The sequence below is a fragment of the Capricornis sumatraensis genome, chromosome 4 (genome assembly GCF_032405125.1).
Source record: "Capricornis sumatraensis isolate serow.1 chromosome 4, serow.2, whole genome shotgun sequence".
NCBI lineage: Eukaryota > Metazoa > Chordata > Mammalia > Artiodactyla > Bovidae > Capricornis > Capricornis sumatraensis.
The window spans coordinates 46,446,255-46,467,551 of record NC_091072.1 but is presented as its reverse complement, the minus strand read 5'-3'; the positions used below and the strand labels follow the sequence as shown (position 1 = coordinate 46,467,551).

The following is a 21,297-nucleotide window of genomic DNA, read 5'->3' as shown; positions in this document are numbered from 1 at the left end:
TTTGTAAACCCTCTGGGCTAGATTTAGAGATTGCCTATCCAACTCGAACAGCAATTCTTTGAGCACTTATCCACTCTAACAAGTGTTTCTTTCCCAAATGTCTGGAGTCCTATAAGTAACCTTTGTTTACCCTGAAAACATTTTCAGGGAAGCTGAAAGGAGCTAAAAATAAAACATAAAAATAAACACCATGTAGTGACCCTAGAGGGACCCACCTGTCAGTGAGCGTCAGGTCCCCTGGGGGGGCGGGGCGCTTCAGAGACTCAGCTCTGACCCCTGGCACTTCGGCTGTCATCAGCTACTTTAGTGCCTGAACCTCCGAGGCTCTCTGCTCCCTAGCGAAGACCTTGACAGTCCGTTAATCACAAGACTGTTCAGGTAAAACAGCATCAAAAGCAAAGTGATAAGCTTGGTGGCCCGAGGAACAGTGGTCTTTAGGGTTCCTGGACCCAATCCTCTCAGATAAAGTGGGCGCTGACCGCCGTCCCAGCACGGTGGTCTCCGCCGCACCCAGGCTTCCCGCGCGAGTACTCACGGCTCCGGGGTGTAGAGGGGGTCCGAGCCGTGGCGGACGTACTGCGTGCAGTGGAACACTCTGTAGGCCAGTCCTGCCAGGAAGTCCCGAGGACTCAGGTACCCGGCCACGGGCCTCACCGTGAAGCCAGATCTTTCTAAAGAGGTAACAGAAAGAGTCAACTAAGTATTAAGGCGACAGGACTTTTAAGCCCAAGCAGGGCTTTCTTTTATTTTTAAGGACGTTCCAGAAACAATGTAATCAAGGTTCTAAAACTCTTGACAATTGAATGACATGCACTGTTAACAGCTATCACATTTGTGGCTTCTGATAACTAGAATATACTCACGAATGATGGTTTCCAGGGGAACAAGACATTCATTAAAATGGAAAGAAAGGTGAAAAAAATTTAAGGGTTTAAATTCAGAGCCCAAATTAGGATAAGAAAGCTCAAATGCACAGAAGACTACAATGTAAACTTCTGGTGGTGAGCACACTAGACTGCACACAGAAATAGAAATGTAAGGTTGTACACACAAAACTTATCTAATATTCCAAACCAAATGTGGCCTTGATAAGAAATAAACTCTTTTAAAAGACATCAGATTGTGAAAGACTGTTACACATTTTGTGCATCTATTTATGTGAAGCCCAAAGAAGGAAAACCTAAAGACAGAAAGCGAATCAGTGGTTTCCCAGCGCTAGGGATAGGAACAAGGATTGATTACAAAGGAGCAAAAGAAAGCTTTCTGTAGTGATAGAAATGTTGTAAAACTGAATTATTGTAATGGTTACACAATTCTATAAATTTACTAACATCACTGACGTGTACAGTTACAAAGGGTAAATTTTATTTTATGTAAACTACACCTCAATGAAGCTGCTAAAAAATATAAAAATATAGTGATGCTTACCATGTATCACTTGATATCTTTCTAAAGACACACCTAGATAAGAATACTTTCTGTGTTTATGTGGTCACTGAATACACTGCCAATTTAGCCCGTTGACTAGCATTATGGAATTGGTTCATACTACAACTCTTTATTGATAGTCAAACCTATGGTTTTTCCAGAAGTTGTGTACAGATGTGAGAGCCAGACCATAAAGAAGGCTGAGTGTCAAAAAATTGATGCTTTTGAACTGTGGTGCTGGAGAACTCTTGACAGTCCTTTGGACTGCAAGGAGATCAAGCTAAAGTCAATCCTAAAGGAAATCAACCCTGAATACTCATTGGAAGGACTGATGCTGAAACTGAATCCCCAAAACTTTGGCTGCCTGATGTGAAGAACTGACTCTGGAAAAGACCCTGATGCTGGAAAAGATTGAAGGCAAGAGGAAAAGGGGGTGACAGAGGATGAGATGGTTGGATGGCACCAATGACTCAATAGACATGTTTGGACCGGCTCCGGCAGATGGTGATGGACAGGGAAGCCTGGCATGCCGCAGTCCATGGTGTCACAAAGAGTTGGACACGATCAAGCTACTGAACAACAACAACCCCCTAACCCCTTCGTTCTGCATTGCCTATCCCATTTCTTTGATATTATGAAAACAATTATATTAATTATGACAATTTGAAAGATACACTAAAGCTCTCCATGCTCTATTGGTTTGTGGTAAGAGGACAGAAACAAAACAAGCAGAATACAATAAAATCTATGAAAATCACACTAGATGGCTAACCCAGTTAAAGACTGCCTTGTGCTTCCTGCTCATCAGGGCACACAAAAAAACGACAGGAGGGCTCTCCTCTCTGATACCAGCACTGTAAAGGCTCCCATTTTGAAAACCTCAGTTCATTCGGAAAGCACCTCTGAATGGTTAGAAATAGTTTTTAAAGATAAAAACCAATTAAGAGTATAAAGCAAGTCCACCCTGGGATCCTGGGTACCTACAGGGAAATAACCCTATTCTCAGATATCCTCATGCCTATGATTCTAACAGTATTAAGGTCATTCCAAAAGTTTCCAGGTAGATTCATTATTCCCCACTGAAAATCAAAAAGATACGTATATTTTTTTCTTTTTGTATTCTATGCCAGTATCCCACATGTGGGGTACAAGGGGACATTCTTTAATAGCTATATATTTTATTTTCTTATAAATTTTAAAATGTGTATCTATCACATCAAGAACTTTGACTTTGTGAATACCATTGCTTAAGAAGTTGCTTCTTAAAATAAAGTTGGTATTTTAAAAGTGAGTCAACCAAAAGAAATAAAAATACACACAACTTATATTGTGCTTGCTGTTTACCAATGAATGATGCAAACTGAGTACCCAGGACACCCAGTTCACCAAGGGCGGTGAAAACAACAGCAAGAACAGTAGTGATCATAGCTGACACTCTGGTACGCTTAAAGTGTGCCCAGCAAACTTTAGGCACACATTGTTACTTTCCCCTCCCAACCTTGTAAAGTAGATAAAATTATGATCTCTGTTTGCAGAGAGAAAATGGAGGCAAAGAGAAGTTAAGGCAATTCATCCATCTAAGGCCACACAGGCAGGAACTGGTGGAGCCAGGCCTCAACCCCAGGCATTCTGCAGGCAGAATCTGTTCTGTACCATACTGCCCCTCATAAAAATATTAAACTGGGTGACAGATATGGAAAATATTGAGATGGTAATGTAATTACTGGGGTTTGAGAAACAAAGCAGTAAAAAGCAATCCTCATATAGGAGTAATCAAGCCCATGGTAAATATATAATACATAACTCCATGGAAAAGCAAGAGAGGCAAGCCAGAGGCGGGGCCATCAGGGAGCATGGAATCTAGTCAAAACCAGCATAAGGTATCACACAATTAGGGGCTAACTGAGTGATACTGATCAGCAGTTCTTAATCTCTTTCAGTAACAAATCCATGGATGGCGACCATGCACAGGGCCCTCCCATCACGCTAAGGGTGGTCCTCAGGGGACCTGCTGTCAGGCCATGCCTGCCTTTCCCCTGATACACACATGATCCGGGATGAAATCGGGAAAAGGAGAGGTCATGGTGGCTGTTACGATCAGGATTCAGAGAGAATCCAGGGCTTGCTCCACGTCCTGAGGAACACAAAGAATTTGAGTAGGTGGAGGGATGACTGTGGTGCTGGAGAAGACTCTTGAGGGTCCCTGGGGCAGCAAGGAGGTCAAACAGTCTGTCCTAAAGGAAAGCAACCCTGAATACTCATTGGAAGGACTGATTCTGAAGCTCTAATACTTTGGTCACATGATGCGAAGAGCTGACTCATTGGAACAGACCTTGATGCTGGGAAGGCAGAAGAAGAAGAGGGTGACAGAGGATGAGATGGTGGGATGGCACCACTGATTCAATGGACATGGACTTAGGCAAACTCCAAGAGATGGTGACAGCCAGGGACACGTGGCACACCACACTTCATGGGGCTGCAAAGTCAGATACAGCTTGTCAACTGAACAACAAGGGACGACTATGCTAGCAAGTCACAGAGCCTAAGTAATGACATGAAGACCCACAGCTAGAACAGTTTGTGCAGAATGGTCACAGCAGGAGACACCCTGAGAAAACTGGGTCAGGGCCGTGAGCTGAGGATGAGCAGCTAAGAGCTTGCCTCTGTTATAAAGCAGAGGCCAGCAAACTCTGGTCTGATGAAGGCTGATGAAGTGTGGCGAGAAGAGGGTGAGTAGGACTTCAGAGAAAGAGTGTTACCAAGCAGGACTCTCTGAGGCCTTCCCAGAATAGACCCCATCCATGTCCTCTGCCTGCCTTTTGTCTGTGGAAAACTCTGTGCCAATGAATAAATTTAATCAGAGAAGTGAGAAGAGAAAGGAAAACAGTCAAGCAAGCCAAAATAATAAAACTGCAGCCATTAAACAAAGTCCAGGACCTTTCATTCTTCCGCAAGGAATATGGACAATATTGTGAGCTGTCCGTGTTCTTTGAGCTGTTTTGCAGAAACGGAAACCTCCACCAGGTGGAAGAAGTTCACTGTACACCCCACAAGCATGTACACCCCAGACTACTCCCAATTACCTCCCCACCAACCACCTAGAAAAACGTCCACGAGCTGCTCACAGCCTGCTCCTGGAACACTCCCAGATTCCTCAGGAGGCCCCCAGGGCGGGACACATAGTTTGGAGGGCATTGACCTGCTCTGGCCCTTTGCCTGGAGCAATAAAACTACTCTTTAGGCAGCAGGAGTCCTTAGTACCTGAGCCTAAAGAATCGATCACCCATGATAGAAACAGGAAGGCAGGTGAGGAAGCTCCAGGAAGGGAAGCAGGCAGCAAGATTTCAGCTTTTAGAGCCGGCGTGCTTGAAACAGGGGAGAGAAAAGACGAGCAGAACCCGAGGACTCAGCCACAGTGAAGGACAGAGCAAGCAGCAGGACCACGCTGAAGCTTCACCTCCACCTCCAGCCCTGCGAGAGCCCAGAGTGTTCCCGGTCGCCACCCCAGCAGGGCCAGCGAGGAGAGCGGCCACACAGAGAATGCGCGCGGGGTGACTGCGCTTCCCCGCGTTCACTGCCACCACCCGGAGCGTGACTTATGCCAGCACTTTAGACTAGTGATCTGACTCCCTGCCAGAGGACAGTCACTGTGCCCAACATTATCCATGATATTTCTTCATCCAGTATAAAACTTGTTTGTTTCACTAGTGAGCACTAGTGTAATAAATTGCTCGGTTGTTCACCAGCTTCCCACAGGTGGCCCAGGTACTGTCGGGGCAGCCCTCTCTTTTTAAACCAGGGGAGTCCTACCTTGTTTGGGAAAAGGGCAATCACGACCAGCTGTGTCCCTGGCAGGCCCGCGAGGACGCTTAGCCTGAAAGAGCCCGTGCGGAGCGCACCTTTCAGAAACGCCGCGACGTCTTCCAGCTGGGGCACGTTGTCCTCCCTGTAGCCGCAGTGTTTCGTCAGCAGAGGGAAGTTTTTCAAGTACTCCCGGCAAGCGTGCGTGGGATAGAGTTTGGAGAGCTCCCGGAACACGACGCCCCACGTCTTGGTCTCTTCCTCCGTGTACTCCACCCTGGGGATGGGCTGACCGCTAGGCAGCAGAGAGGAGAAAAGCGTGACTCGCTCTGCGCCGCTGTGCGCGTGTCCCCGCCCTCGCACCCACGCAAGTCAGCTTGCTGCAGAGTGCGATGCCTGAGCATCTCAAACGCTCCACTAAGTGTTCTTTCCTTGAAGCAAATGCTAACGTTCTAAGTTTGTGTTTACACTTTCATATAAGTGATTTGTTATGTCTTCACACATCCTTCTGGACACTGGAAATTTTTGTTCTGATGCTGGGATCAGTAACAAGGTAAGAGTTCTGGGTTGAAGGAACTGGTTTACATATAAAACTGTGCTCTGCGGACTTTGCAATCCCCTGACAACAGTAAAACATGGATATTGCCTTTTGAAGATAAAATTGCCCATAGATCCTCTGTCCTTTGGGGGAGCTCGCCCCAATCTCCAAGGATAATTTTGAGGTTATTTGTTCACTTTGCAATACCCTGGGAAACACTAAAGGACTGTGGAATTTAAGAGTTTTGCAAACTGCAAAATGGGAGCATTTATTAGACATCATGCCAGGAGGTGCACACATTAAGCCCTGTCTGTTAGGAGAAAGGACAGCAAACTTTTTCTGTAAAAAGCAAAAAAGTAAGTATTTTAGGCTTATAGGCCATACAGTCTCTATCAAAACTGCTCAGTTCTGCCATCTTATCTTGAAGACAGCCACAGATAAGATGTAAACACAAGAATGTAGCTATGTTCTAACAGAACTTGGGTTACAAAAACAGGCAATGAATGGTCTGGATTCAGCCCATAAGTCACAGGGAGCTGATGTCTGGTTTGGGATACTGAGAGGCAGCCCTGGACTGGAGTGGTCAGGGAGAGCTTCCTGGAAGAAGCACAGCTGAAGCTGAGACTGTTGGCCAAGCAGGATGTGCAGGTTCCCTGACAGAAGGAAAGCTGAGTTTAAAAATGCTCTTCTAATAACAGACAGAAGGAGAAGGGGCAGCAGAGGATGAGATGGGTTAGATAGCAGCACTGACTCAATGGACATGAATCTGAGCAAATTCCAGGAAACAGGGGAGGACAGAGGAGCCTGGCGTGCTGCAGTCCATGAGGTCGCAAGGAGTCGGACTCGACTTCTCGAAGGAAACAACAAGAAAAACAGCAGATGGCAGCCACGAGCAGAGACCAGAGCTCCTGAGGCCACACGAGCCAGGAGGAAGTGGAGAATATGGACATGTACTTTCAAAAACTATTGCTTGAGGAAGCAGAATCTGAATTTAGCCTGAAAGCGAAGTTGGACTTGGAGAAAACTCCTCATGACATGTTCAACAGTTATCAGCCGCATCCTCCGACTGCCATCCCCAGCCACTTGTCACAGGCTCTACCCCGCAGTCAGCAAAGACACACACAGCATGTGGAAGTCCAGCACACACACACATAAGGTAGGGAGTCTCTCTCTGTGAGCTCATAAACCAGCCTGCACAGCAGGCCCCCAGGAGCCCAGGCACAGGCAGCCACTGCCCCTCAAGCTGTTCCAGCCTCCAGGCACTGTCAACACACTGTGGTCACTCAGAAGGACCCCTGGGGCAGGGCAAAGGGGTGGGGAACAGTAATCAGAGCAGGCTTACAGCAGATCCCAGCTCCCACTCTGCAGACTTCAAAAGTTCTTACCAAAATGTTTTCTAACGTTCAGCTTCAAATGTGGGTCCCATCATCCCAAATTATTTTTATTTTTAAAAAACTAATGGCAGTACATGAAGGATGAATGAATAACACATACTGAAGAAAACCCAGAAATTAACATTGATTTTCTTTAAGTACCAGGACTAGGGCTTATGAAAAACCAAATTAGAACAAGATTAGCCTTGTTTGAATTTGATTGTTGATAATAAATAACAAATTACAACCTGGCAAATATTTGCTGTGAACAGTAAGACTGCTAAAAATTAGCATCATGATAAATTAGAAGAAAGCTTGAAATGAAGAGTAAAAATAGAAAGGATGTAAGGAAATAAAAATATAAGCGATATTCTCTGGTACTAGAAAATTCAACACAATCAATCTAAGGCAGGGAAGACGATAAAGCTACTAAGGGCTACGCAAATCAGAAGGTAGAAAGCAATGAGGCTGAAACAACACATGAGATATTGAGAAGCCATTTGGAAAGAATCGTGAGGTCAAAATTTTCCCTTCAACATCAATCTGTAAACATGCAGCGTTTCAAAGGGAAACTGACTGTAGCCAACAGGAAGTAGAAGAAAGACAAGTGTGAGCTGGGGTAGAGAGAAAGGGTGATACAGACCCTCCTCCACTTACAGTGGGTTAATCATGATAAATCAAAAATATCGCTGTCAAAAACCCCTTTAAGACACCTAACCTACCCCACATGATGGCTTAGCCTAGCCTATGTTAAATGTGCTCAGAACACTTACATTGGCCTACACGTGGGCAAAATCATCTAACACAAAATCTGTTTTATAATAAAGTGGTGAGTATCTCATGTAACTTATGGAATACGGTACTGAAAGCGAAAAACAGAATGGTACCTGGCTTTGGAATCGGGTGGCTGACTGTGGCTCCCTGCCACAGCCCAAAATCATGAGAACTTCTCTGCATACCACACTGAGAAAAAAGATCAAAATTCAAAGGACAGTTTCTCCTGAATGCATTTAACTTTCATACCATATCGAGGTGGAATCATTATTAAGTTGAGGACTGTCTGTATTACTATCTGTTACTTACTAATGAATTTTCAGCATCACAATCTTGGGGGTACAGATGGTCACACAGAGTCTCATTTGTCCCCACTTGTCTGTCCTGCCTGGGTAACTAATGAGGCTGCTCTCTGAGTGAATGGCTGGTGGAGTGCTCTGCTGCTTCCCCGAACAGGTAATTCTGACTGATCGTAGAAAGAAATTTCTTACCCTGCTCTGACCTCCTCATCCTGGGTAACTATTTAAGGTAAATTTTTAAATATCAGCTTCACACCAAGTAAAGGCTAGTTTTACCCATTTATTTTTTGTTAAAAATACCCCTAAAACAGACAAAATAAGACATTTCCCATTTTTCTATGTAGTTAATACAGGTATATAATAATAGCTCATTTTTGAGAGCTTCCTATGGCCAGTTTTTTCAAGTTCAGCCTTTTTATTTAACTTAGTCCATTTGATTCTCACAACTTCTTTGAAGTAGACCCCCTCACACACACTTTACAGATAAGGATACTAAGGCTCAGAGAAGCTAAGTCATTTGACTAAAATCATGGCGCCAAGCTTAAAACTCAGTCTGGCAGGTTCAAGACTGGCTGTGGTCTTAACCAATTAGCATACACCTATGAAATGAATTTATTCCAGGTATCAGATTATTTCCACACGCCAAATTAAAATAAGGCTATAGGTATCCATACTTAAATACAGAAAGTCTCGGGTATAATATGTTATCACAGTAGCAGCATGTGTCTGTAGATTCCACAAAGTCCTGTTGTATTTATTCACTCATCTAACCTTCTCAGGGAGGCTGCCAGCTAGTGCTGGGGGCACCAGGAATGCAGGAGCACCCACACTTTTTTTTTAAACTTTGAGATTTGACATGTAGAAAAATAAAAATTGTAGTCATGAGAAAAATCGGAATGTGCTACACTTCTCTGCACTTGCCATGGGATTGTAGGCCTTTTGTGAATCATGTATAAGAACGACAGAGTCGTGTCCCAATCTTTCTGGAGCCTAGGACATATACCCACATATCATTATGCATCTATCCTTGGGTACATGTCATAACATGCATGTAATAGGCATCACATCCCAGCATCCTAAAACTCTGCTCTCCCACAGCTGAAGTCCTGAAGCAGTCCACATTCTAGAGAAAGCTCCCAGCAACTGGCGCCTACCACCTCCCTGCAGGGCTTGGTAGGAGGAGCGGAAATGGCTCTCCCACCAGCAAACCCCTCTCATACCAACCTTCCCGCCTCACCAAACCTCACCCACCAGTCTAACAGGGAGTCAGACACGCAGGACCACAAAAGAGGCCAGTGTTGGAGGGGAAATCCCTGCTCTTTCTCCTTCAGGGGAGAGGGCAGCCTGGGCCACAGAATCATTTATAAGGCCTGCAGAGCCCTCGAGAGGTAGGCTCTGGCCTCTCTTTTCCCATCTGGACACTTGCAGAGCAGAATATCCATGCCCTCCCTGGTGCTATCACCAGAATGGAACAGTAGAGGGCTTCCCTGGTGGCCAGTGGTTAAGAACCCAACTCGCAGTGCAGGACACACTGGCTTGATCCTTGGTCTGGGAAGATCCCACGTGCCATAGAATAATAAGCCCCACGCGCCACAACGAGTGAACCCATGAGCTGCAAGGACTAAACCCAGTGTGCCCCAGAGCCCATGCCCTGCGACAGAAGAAGCCTCTGCAGAGAGAAGCCGAGAGGAGAGGAGCTCCTGCCGGCCACAGCTGGAGAAGGCCCGTGTGCAGCAGGAAGACCAGCCAAAACAGATAAATAGTAACATTTTAAAACAGAAGAAACAAAAGGACGGAGCAGTAGAGATGGCCCCGGAGAGTGTCTGGAGGCCCCGGAATGTGGTGTGCTCCGGGGAGGATGAGCGCACCCTGGACAGGCGTCCTCTAAACCTGAGGTTCACGGGAACGTGGGTGTGATGCCCGGTGATGGCTAGAAGCCTCCACGGGACCCACGTGCTGTGCCTGCCTGGAAGATGGCCCCACTCCAGCAGTGCTGCTCAGCTCTCAGGGGACAGAGGAGGGCTCCAGGGGCACCCCTCAGCCCCGACAAGGAGGCACTAATGGCCAGGTGCGTGTGGCAGGGGTGCCCAAACTCGGACGCAGTAGAGACCACCTCATCAGAAAGAACCTTTCCAAACCAGGGTGCAAGAGGCCAGTGGCCTGCCCACCCCAACATTCAAACAACCCTACAAAACGCCCTCAGCCTCCTCTCTCCCTCCTCCCAGTGCCCAACTCCAGAGGAACCAAGTCCTGGAAGAGAGAAGAGAAGGAAAAATATCTCCAAACCATGCACACACACACACACTCCAAAGAACTGAGGAGGAGAATACACTTTGAACCAAATTTGAGATTAAGCTCTTTTTAAATGAATGGGCCTAGGTCTTAAATACCCTGCTGAGACTATTCTAATAACTGAAAATGACAGGAAATTAGATGTTGCTAAGGAACTTGCTTCCCAGTAGGAAAGTAGGATTCAACACGATACAGTTGAAAGCAGTGAGTGGGGAAAATAAAATCATTTTACATTTACATCAGTACAAACCCCAACAAACTAATTACAAGTGAATATTATAATTAGAGCTCTAGGGAGTCTCCTCCACTTCTATGGAATTAGTTGCGATTCCAGAATTCTAAACAACCATCAAAATTATTGCTCATAGATTCCTAAGTCACTGGAGAAACACAGATGTGACTTTCAGTAATTACCACTCACTGCAGATTCTGCCCTCTTGCCAAAGAATGTCCAACTAAGATGTTACAAACACGATAGGGAACCATCGCTCAGCCAGGACAGTGCAAGGAAAGGGACCAGAACCTTCACTGTCAGGATTTAGCTTGACAACAGGAAAAACTTCCTGGTACCATATGTGACTCAGAGATGACTGAGAACTTCCTTGGGAAATACTGAAGGATGTGGGAGGCATCCTTCTGCCTGGACAGTAAAATCCCACTTTTTCTAAAGGCAGGGAGATGATTCTGAAAAATCTGTTCCATACAGAGAGGAGAGGGTGGAAAGTACATAGACAAACCTAACTGGAGGCAGGTACAGACAGAGCTAGGGTTTCCCAGGTGGCGTTAGTGGTAGAGAACCCACCTGCCAGTGCAGGAGGCATAAGAGACGTAGGTTCGATGCCTAGGTCAGGAAGATCCGCTGGAGGCGGGCACGGCAACCTCCTGTATCCCTGCCTGGAGAATCCCATGAACAGAGGGGCCTGGACTCCAGCCCACAGGGTCACAGAGTCAGACACAACTGAAGCGACCTAGCACATGCGCACAGGGTTATTCTCTGTAAGTCCTGAGCTTGTTAAAAACAATGCTGCTTAACAACCACACTTTTACACTGAAATCCAGGAACATCGACCCCCACTGAGGCTGAAGTTACAGAAGTTCTCCCTACAGCCAGATGAATAAGCTTTTGTTTTAACTATTTGTCTGATCTCCTCTACCAGGTCCAATAGCAAGCTCCTTTTCTTATACATATGTATATTTTTTTTAATTTGGGGGATTGGAAAACATTTGATTATGGTGGTCCAGCCTGGCTACCTCCTGGAGTCCCTGCTGCTAAAATTCCCAATAGGAGATGCAGTTTCTCTGCTTGTGTTATCTTTAGAGGAACTCTGGGGTCAAGAAGCAGTTCCCCTACTCAGTGGAGGAAGATGTGACAGGCTGCAACTGAGAGAATTCACATCAAGATGGCAAGGCTGGCTGAATCATGATGCAGGCTGTATTCTTGGGAAACAGATGGATTTCCTCTGTGGCAAGGACTAACAGAGCAGAAGAGAAACTGAGAATTGTTTACGGGGGGGGCGGGTGAATCTGGTATTAACAGAAACAGGGATGGACTCATTTTCTATTTTATTTCATTACACATTCCTCGTGGCAGGGGATGCCTCACTTACTCAAGCACTACCCCTTTCATCTCTGCCTCATCTTTCCTCTCCTTTCCCATCTTAGGCATTTCTCTTGTGGTGGACACTTCCACCTGGGACTGCTGAAGGGAAATGAGAAGAGGTGACAGGTAAAAATCCATAAATTTTGCAACTCATTAGCAATTAACAGCTCCTCTGAGGGGTTGGTCAAAGCCTTTGGAGAAAGATTATTGGAACAGGAAGGCATGAGGTTTCTGCGCCTCCTCAAATCAAGACGTGTGTGCTGCGCTTCTCACTAGGCATACCCTGAATTCTGCCTCATTCCCAGGGAGCCATCTGTAATCCACCTTCTCTCCTTCTCATCCAGAGCACGTAGGAATATGGCAAAGTGAGGCTGACATGATTCCAACATTATGCTAAGAATAACCTTGATTTTGATCTAATGTAATTTTAAAAAGCAGAGATCACTTTTCTGACAAAGGTCCATATATTCAAAGCTATGGTTTTTCCAGTAGTCATGTACAGATGTGAGAGTTGGATCATAAAGAAGGCTGAGGACCAAAGAACTGATGCTTTTGAACTGTGGTGCTAGAGAAGTCCCTTCAGAATCCCTTGGACAGCAAGGAGATCAAACCAGTCCATCCTAAAGGAAATCAACTCTGAATATTCATTGGAAGGACTGATGCTGAAGCTCCAATACTTTGGCCATGTGATGCAAAGAGCTGACTGAGTGAGTGGAAAAGACCCTGATGCTAGGAAAGATTGAGGGCAGGAGGAGAAGGGGACGACAGAGGAGAAGCAGGTGACAGAGGATGAGATGACTAGACGGCATCATCGACTCGATGGACGTGAATTTGAACAAACTCTGGAAGAGAGTGAAGGATACAGTGAAAGCGGAGATAATGAAAGGAGAGATTGAAAGAGATAGCGAAGGACAGGGAAGACGGGAGTTCATGGGGTCACAAAGAGTTGGACACAGCTTACAATATTTAAAAAGGGAAATACTCATTATTTTCAAAACTTGTTAATATTACCAGCATTTGTCATACTGCTAAAAATTAGGGGACAGACCAACATGCAGAAATCAGTACTGGATGACTCTCCCCGCACAGCCAGTGACAATCATGGCACCTAATACTGTGCTGGCTGACACCACCTTCACGAATAGCATCCCCTGCAGCCCGTTTTCACCAGAGTAGAACCGTATAGTCAATAAATGTTCCACAAGATGATGGCTCATGTCTTTGAGACTGGGAAAAAAAAATGTAGTTACAAATAAGAAAAAAAGAAAGAAATTCTCAGTAAAGTAGATAAAGTCCATTAAAGTTTAACCAGAAGGCAAATGCCATTTTTATCTACTAATTTTTAAGAGTCAGTGAGAAAAGTCTATGACTCTAGAATTTGATACAATCATCCTTCAAAAGACACTCAATAACTTTATGATAAATTACTATCAGTAGTACTCAGGGGGAAAACAAGTAAAATATCCAAATTATTATTCTGCTCAATCTATGCCCCATTACCATGGGTATTCCTTGAAGATAGGAACTTTTGTTTGCTTTGTTCATTTTTATAGCCTTGTCCACCCTCAGAACAAAGCCTGGAACAGACTGGTGTTCAATAAATAATATTTGTTAATAAGTAAATCAATCAATCAGAATAAAACAAGCCACACATTTAACAGTTGAAAAAAAGTACAGTTTTTATCCAAAAGTCTGGCAGACAGGTATTTGTCTTACCTCATCCCTGTCTCATGGATTTTAATTGCTATGGAAAAAGCAGCTCCAAAGACTTTGAGATTTCTATACGTTTTCTGGAAACTTCTGATTAATTTTATGTCCTGCTTACTTTACAGGCAGAGGTTTCACTTGTCTAGTTTTCTCACGTGGGTTTCCTAGGCATTGTCACCCCTCACACTTGTAGCCAAAATCTTCACCAGGAAAGCAAGCAGCCTGTGCAGACCCAAAGTGAAGTGAAGTCGCTTAGTCGTGTCTGACTCTTTGCGACCCCATGGACTGCAGCCTACCGGGCTCCCCAGTCCTTGGGATTCTCCAGGCAAGAGTACTGGAGTGGGTGCCACTGCCTTCTCCAGGGGATCCTCCCGACCCAGGGATCGAACCCAGGTCTCCTGCACTGCAGGCAGACGCTTTACCGCCTGAGCCACCAGGGAATCCCAAAGGGACATAACTAAACCCAAAGGACATAACTAAATACAGAGATGTTCCCTTGGCTCGACATCTTTTTTAAAATCTATTTATTTTTAATTTCTTTACAATATTGTGTTGATTTCTGCCACACCCCAGTATGAATCAGCCACAGCTATACACGTGTCCCCTCCTTCATGAATTTCCCTCCCATCTCCTACCCCATCCCCGCCCCGCCCCAGGTTGTCAAAGTTGGCTAGGTATCTTAATGAATGAACTTCCAAAGATATCTTCAATGCCACAGGCATAATGATTAAATTATATTTTTCAAAAAGGAAACTCACAGATCAGTATAGTGACTTAAATCTTGAGTTATACCAAGATTTGCAACCATTCAAGTCATCTGACCTTAAGCGGCTCGATGAGGGGTTCATTTGATGAGGAGCTGGGCGGATGGGGACTGCTAAACTACACCAGAGAGAAAAGTGTAAAGGCACAAACTCATTTTCAGCAAGTCCCCTAGGCCAGTCAGGTAAAGAGCACTTATGATCACATATTTTATTTGCTTTTGCAAATGAGTTTTGCACACATGAATTTTCGTAAATGAGTCTATAGGCCCTAAGGAACTTTCAGATGGTAGCAAACAAAAACGTTAGTGTGTTTTGCTCACATTGTTAATACTGGTGCTGCCTGTACAAGAGACATAATGAAAATAAACTACCACACCTAGGGAGCCTCGAGGAGAGAGATTTAACTCCTGGAAATTATGTTTTTATTTGTCCTGTGCACCCCAGGATAGGGTTTCCCACCATTTTCTTACCTTGCAGAAAGCCCTCACCACATTCTAGAGGAGTGATTTTCTTCTGTCAAAACTACCATGAAATTAAATATCAGCAGCAGCAACAGTGGGTCTAACATCCACTGATACAGGCTCAACATACACAGGGAAGGGGGAACTCAGAGAATGTAGTCCAGAAAAGAGCTAAAAGTTAAGAGCAGCCAACAATCTCAGGTCGACTTTAGGATGAAGAGACTCAGGCTAGGGTCTCCCAGAACCGCAAGTTCAATCCCCTATATCCTGCATCTTGACCAGCAGGGACCAAATGTTGCTGACTGCTGGGCCCCAACCTGCCTCCTTCAGGAGTAGATGACGGAATGCAGTCACCCTACAGCTCATAGGCCTAATAGCAGCATCCACTTGTCCACCGTCCACTTAACTGTAACAATAACAATAATCTCATAGCACATGACATGGATTTTCTTCTGTACCACTGCCCTTATACAGTGATTAAATGACTATTTATAGTTAAGGAGGTTAAGGCTTACAGACATAGTAATCTAGCCAAGATCAAACAGTAAGTGGCATAGCAGGTGCTGGGATTCAGAAACAGCAGCTCTGGAGACCCCACTCTAAACCAACATGCCTCAGTGCAAAATCCAGACTACCTAGCACTGAGTTTGGCCTCTGTTTCCTCATTTGAAACTGAGGGAAGAAATACAACCGCACAACACAGAGTATGAAATGGGACATCTTTGCAAAGCTCCAGGGCCAATGCCTAGTATCTAAAGGTACTCAACATAGTTGATTCACTTCCTCCAGGTGTATAGAAATGAAAAAGATTTCATCACTTCCCTGCAGGGTTGGAAATAGGTCTGGAGATGAAAAACCACATTCTTCCTTATAAATCCATTCACTTCTCAGAGAGCACTTGTGGAAGTAATTTTCATCCTTCATGTTTGTGGAAATCATTTCAAAGTAAAAGCACTCACACCTCACTCCCCACGAAAGATGTTAGAGTTTGGTGCAGAGGTCCCCGCAGCAAGTCACCCGGTGGCACTGTTTTCCTCTTCCCCAGCTGTGGGAGCTGTGCTATAACCAGACAGCATCCTACTAAAACATTGACACACACCTGAAAAACCCACCAAGCCCCAAAACTGGAACGGAGAAAACTTTTCCAAATCAATTTTCCCTTTCGTCTTTCTTAGGAATCCTCAGGCTCCCTTCCTTTCAGCCATTGAGTTGAACTTCAGGTAGAGAGAAACATTTAGCATGAAAATGATTCTCCATAAAGCCTGATGTCTTTTAAATACATACAAGAGCTGTGCATTTAAAATATACTGAGAACTCTATACAGAGTATAACTTTTTAAAAACCCATGTTATTTAATTCTGTTGCTTTTGTTTTCAACTTGTGTATGATACCACCTATGTCAAATGGAAGTGGCTATGCAGATATTTTCTAAGACAACAAAAAGCATTGCCTCTTGGCAGAAATAAAAAAAATATTTAGATTCTCCAAGACGGAGAGACTCTTGAAATCTATAATGTGACCTTCCTCAGAAACTATTCAAGTCATCTGGGAAATGACCCCATTACGACAAATATTTGGTTTTGTTCTACTTTTCAATTTACCGCTCCATTTCAAAGAAATTAAAGCATCAACAACTGGTGTTTATGCAGGAGTCACAAAGTACCCAAACAGCCACATACATCTCAGTTTCATTCAAAAGCTGGGAAAGCAAATCAATGGAGGATAATGGAATGGGATAAAATTAGCTCAGTCAGGGAGAAAACATATTTGCCTTCTCAGGTGCCTCTTCTCAAATGGGCAGAGAGGGGGGAAACTTAAAACCCGGTCCCCCATCACCATAGACCCCATAATTCATCCAGGTGGCCATCTGCCAATGAAACTGATGAGAAAAATGTTGTGAAGGAAAAGAAGTTGCAACCCCCGTTAAGTTTTTTTTCTGTTAAGAAAGCATAACTTTTCTCTTTCCTTCTTGCTCCACCTTCTATTTGTTACATTTCCAATTAAGATTTGGCTATCTAAAAATAGGTAACTTGGCACTCATGAGTCCTGTTAGTAATGCAATCCTTTAAGCTATATTCTGAAACCATGCAGGGTCCATAAATCATGGCTCTTCTCACATGAAATGAGAAATGCTAAGGTCAACTGAAATTTCTGGAAAGGTGGAAAGGTGGAGCCACCCCAGTTATTTTTCTGCAAGTTGCAATAATTGCAAATGCCTCCGAAGAACAACTCAGCGTCAGCAATTCTCCAGCTCAAACCTAAGCTGAATCATTGAAGCTACCTGTGACCAGGTAAACCCCAAAATGCACAGTACTGGGTAAGAGACCCGGAAGAGCTTTTGTCTCTGATCATCCACCTCCTTCCTCTTCTTTACAAGCCTTTGGCTGACTCCAGATGAATCATCTGGTGAAGGGAAAACTAAGACCTCCTAAGAGGTGCGATGCTGGCTTGGAAATCCAATATGTTTATTCCAAGGAAAACCCAGTCCACAATTATGTATCTATTCAACATCTTTAGAAACATGCGTTCTATCCCTGGGTTGGGAAGATCCCCTGGAGGAGGAAATGGCAGCCCACTCCAATATTCTTGCCTAGAGAATTCTGTGGACAGAGGAGCCCGGTAGGCTACAGTCCAGGGGGCTGCAGAATCAGAAACAGCTGAGCCACTGAGCACAACAGTTTGGAATGCACACTGCATCGCTGAACCTTAGTCCCAGGGTGCCTTATCTTGATGATTCGCAGTATTTGGGGCTGTGGGTGGGAGGAAGGAAGGTGGTAAGAAAATGCCCGTCTCTATTTTGATAGGAAGAGGAGCTTAGAGTCATCATAGTTCCATGTTGAATGAAAGCATTCTCTCTCTTTCTCCCTCTGATGGTGCTGAATGGAATATTCACAAGCTCACCCAAATTTAATAAGCCTGCTGGGCTGGGTGATTGCACTTTTCAAATATGCTACTTCCCATTTGGGGCTGTTTTGTTTTAGAATCTCTGTTTAGCTGTGTACTTACACTTTGAGCAAATGAATCACAAAAGGTGCAATTTTGTAAATCAAAAAAATCAAGAAATAGTCTAGCAACTAGAAAAAACCAGAGAGGGACAAATCCCTGGCAATTGTTTTTCAAGCCTCAACCCAGCCATGTTTATTTCCAGCCGTTATATATCCCCCAAGGGTCAGGCTCCAGGCAGGAGAAGAGGAGCTCAGGGCCTGAAAGAGAATGAAGTCGCTGCTCGGGGCAAGGATGCGGCTCTGCCATGCCAGGGCCAGACAGATGTGTCCCAGGCACCCAGGAGAGATAGCATGGCCTTGCAGTCAGACAGGGCCGGTCAAAGTCCTGGCTTCATAAAGTCTGAAGTGTATTAAGTACACACAAGAACCGTGCATTTCAAACATCTGAGAATTCTGTAAAGAGAAGAATGACTTTTTAAAATGCCAAGTCCCTTACTTCTGTCACTATTATATTCAACTTATCTCAAGGGAAATGCTACAGCCACTTCCAGACCAAAGAGAAGAAGATGTGCCTTCTTGAGCAAAGAAAGACATTTAGATTCTATAAGAGAGGCATACTTGAAAGCGGTCTTTTTCAGAAACTATTCTGGTCATCTGGGAAACAAACCTAAGATTACAAATATTTGTTTTCATTCTACTTTCCCATTTACTACTCAACTTCAGAGAAAGCATCAACCATGGGTGCTTATCCAGGTGATACTATCAGCTCTGTCACCTTGAGTATGCTTCCTGATGTCTCTGAGCTTCAGTTTCCTTATCTTCAAAATGAGATCACATACCTATCTCAAAGGCTCATTGAGAGTTTACTGGAAGACCATAAGCAACATGCTTAATTAATACCATGTCCAGCAGATGGCAGGAATTTAACAAAAGGAAGCTAAAACCCTCTGTGCATTACAGCTGAGAAGTCCAACTTTGGTGAACATTTCTATCACCATCAGTTACTCAGAAATGAGTCCAACACAGCCTAGCCCCTATCTGCTCCCTCTGACCTTAGCTGAGACCCACTGGCCTGCAAAGGTATTGCAGAGAGTCAATTTTTCAGACTGAAGAAGCAAGCTGTGTACATGAGTTACAGGACACTATAGGGTACACACACACAGATATACACACACCACACACATTTGCTTTTTAAGCTTCTTTAACCCAGTCTATTATAGGGCCTGAAATTCCCTAATTCATTCATTCTTTAAGGTACTTTGTTCATGTTAAAGCTTAACAGATGATTACATGGAATCAAGGAACCATCAGCTACTCAGCACATGATAATAATAATCATATCTATCACAGAATCAACCCCAGCTTATACCAGTCAGCATCTGAGCCCTGAAGAACTGACAATCCTCCCAAACATACAAGGTGGACACTGCGCCCATTTTGAGACATGGGCTCTGAGACTAGGAGACTGGGTCAGTGCTCATGGCCACAGAGCTTGTAAGTGAATTCAAACCCAGTTCTGTTTAGCACCACAGCCTATGCATTCGGTCACATGTTTCGCCACACCATGCTGCCTCTGCTCTCACAACAATTAGTTCTGCAGATAATGCATTCACACTCACCGTGCCACAGTTAGGGAGGGTGTGGAAGAGATAAAGGTAAACACTAGTTAAATGTATTTGGTAGCCAACCTCCAAGACAGTAGCCAATGAACCCCACCCCCTGGCACCATGAGTCTGTAGTCCCCTCTCACAGTGTATCACAGTTGGGCTCTGAAGCCAACAGAATGCATTAGGAGTACTGGTGAGTCACTTCCGAGGCCGAGTTATTAAAAGCATGGTAGATTCTGCCTTGGTCTCCTTTGGAAACTTGACTTGGACAAAGCCAGCTACCATATCCGGAGGACTCTCAGGCAGCACATTGAAGAGGCCCATGTTGCAAGAAACTGTGGCCTCCGGCCAACAGCCATGTGAGCAACCATACTGGGAGCAAGGCCTCTCAGCCCTGGTCTAGCCATCAGGTGACTGCCTCCCTGATCAACTAGAGCATCACGAGACATCCTAATCCAGATCCACCCAACCGAGCTGCTCTTAACCCTTGTTCCACAGAAACTTCGTGAGATAATAACTTTACTGTTTAAAGCTGCCCAAGTTGGGGGGGTGTTACTCAGCAATGAATAAAACAGTATAAAAATCTGACAGAAGTCAGGGCTTGAAGCTACTGTTGGCCAAGGGGAATGAAGAACGGTGTTCACCAAAGTGTAATAAAAATATTTAGGTCATGAGGGCAGACAAAAGGGAGAGATGGACTGCAGTGAGAAAAATACCATAATGATACCAGCAAATACTTATATCGCAGTTCCGGTACAACACGCAGAGTTCTGCTGACGGATTAGCTCATTTCCTCCTTACAGCAATCCCACAGAGCAGGGGTAGAGTTATCTCCATTTCACAGATACAGAAACTGAGGCCCAGAAAACAAACAGTTTGCAGGGGTCACTCAGCTGGTAAGTGGCAAAGCTGGAATTCGCCCAGGCAGTCCAGCTCCAATTCCTACACCCTTAGCCGACCCACACACTGCCTCTCAGATCAACAGAGAAACTGAAGAAAGCAACCAAGGCCCTGCCACGGGTCAGGGGTCAAAGCGAGCCCCAGAGCTTTCTGGCCTAGACTCTTTCACTGTTGTTTGATAAAGGTAATAGTAAAGTTCAAAGTGCAGCAGTGCTCCATTGATTTCATTTAATCTTTGAAACACTCCTGGGGAGAGATGGAAGAAATACTATCATCCCCATTTTACAGGTGAAAAAACGGAGGCTGAGTGACGTAAGGGGATCACTTGGACTCCTGTATTTAGAATCAAAGTTTTCTTGGCAAATTATGGAATTTTCAACTTTGAGTAAATTCTGATATGTTGAAACTCTCTTGTTTGCCTTATCTATTGACATTTGCATTTGCCTGTTTACATTTCTGTTTCCATGGACTTAAAAAAGAGAAAAGAAAATCAAAGAGGAAACAGCCCCATGAGAAGAATATGAGATTCCTCAGTTCAGTTCAGTTCAGTCGCTCAGTTGTGTCCGACTCTGAGTTGCAGCACGCCAGGCCTCCCTGTCCATCACCAACTCCCAGAGTTCACCCAGACTCACGTCCATCGAGTTAGTGATGCCATCAAGCCATCTCATCCTCTGTCGTCCCCTTCTGCCCCCAACCCCTCCCAGCATCAGAGTCTTTTCCAATGAGTCAACTCTTCGCATGAGGTGGCCAAAGTACTGGAGTTTCAGCTTCAGCATCATTCCCTCCAAAGAACACCTAGGACGGACCT

General features: G+C 44.7%; 1 protein-coding gene across 2 annotated transcripts in view; it reads right to left on the bottom strand.

The window, feature by feature from the left end:
* The window catches only part of TPH2 (tryptophan hydroxylase 2), a 101,779-nt gene that overhangs the window by 64,270 nt on the left and 16,212 nt on the right, over positions 1–21,297 (bottom strand). For both annotated transcript variants that reach the window (XM_068971002.1, XM_068971001.1), the window contains exons 6-7: positions 5,328–5,524; positions 536–671 (exon numbers count right to left, since the gene is read on the bottom strand). In XM_068971002.1, coding sequence (XP_068827103.1) covers positions 536–671; positions 5,328–5,524 — 333 coding nt within the window. The remainder of the gene's footprint in view (positions 1–535; positions 672–5,327; positions 5,525–21,297) is intronic.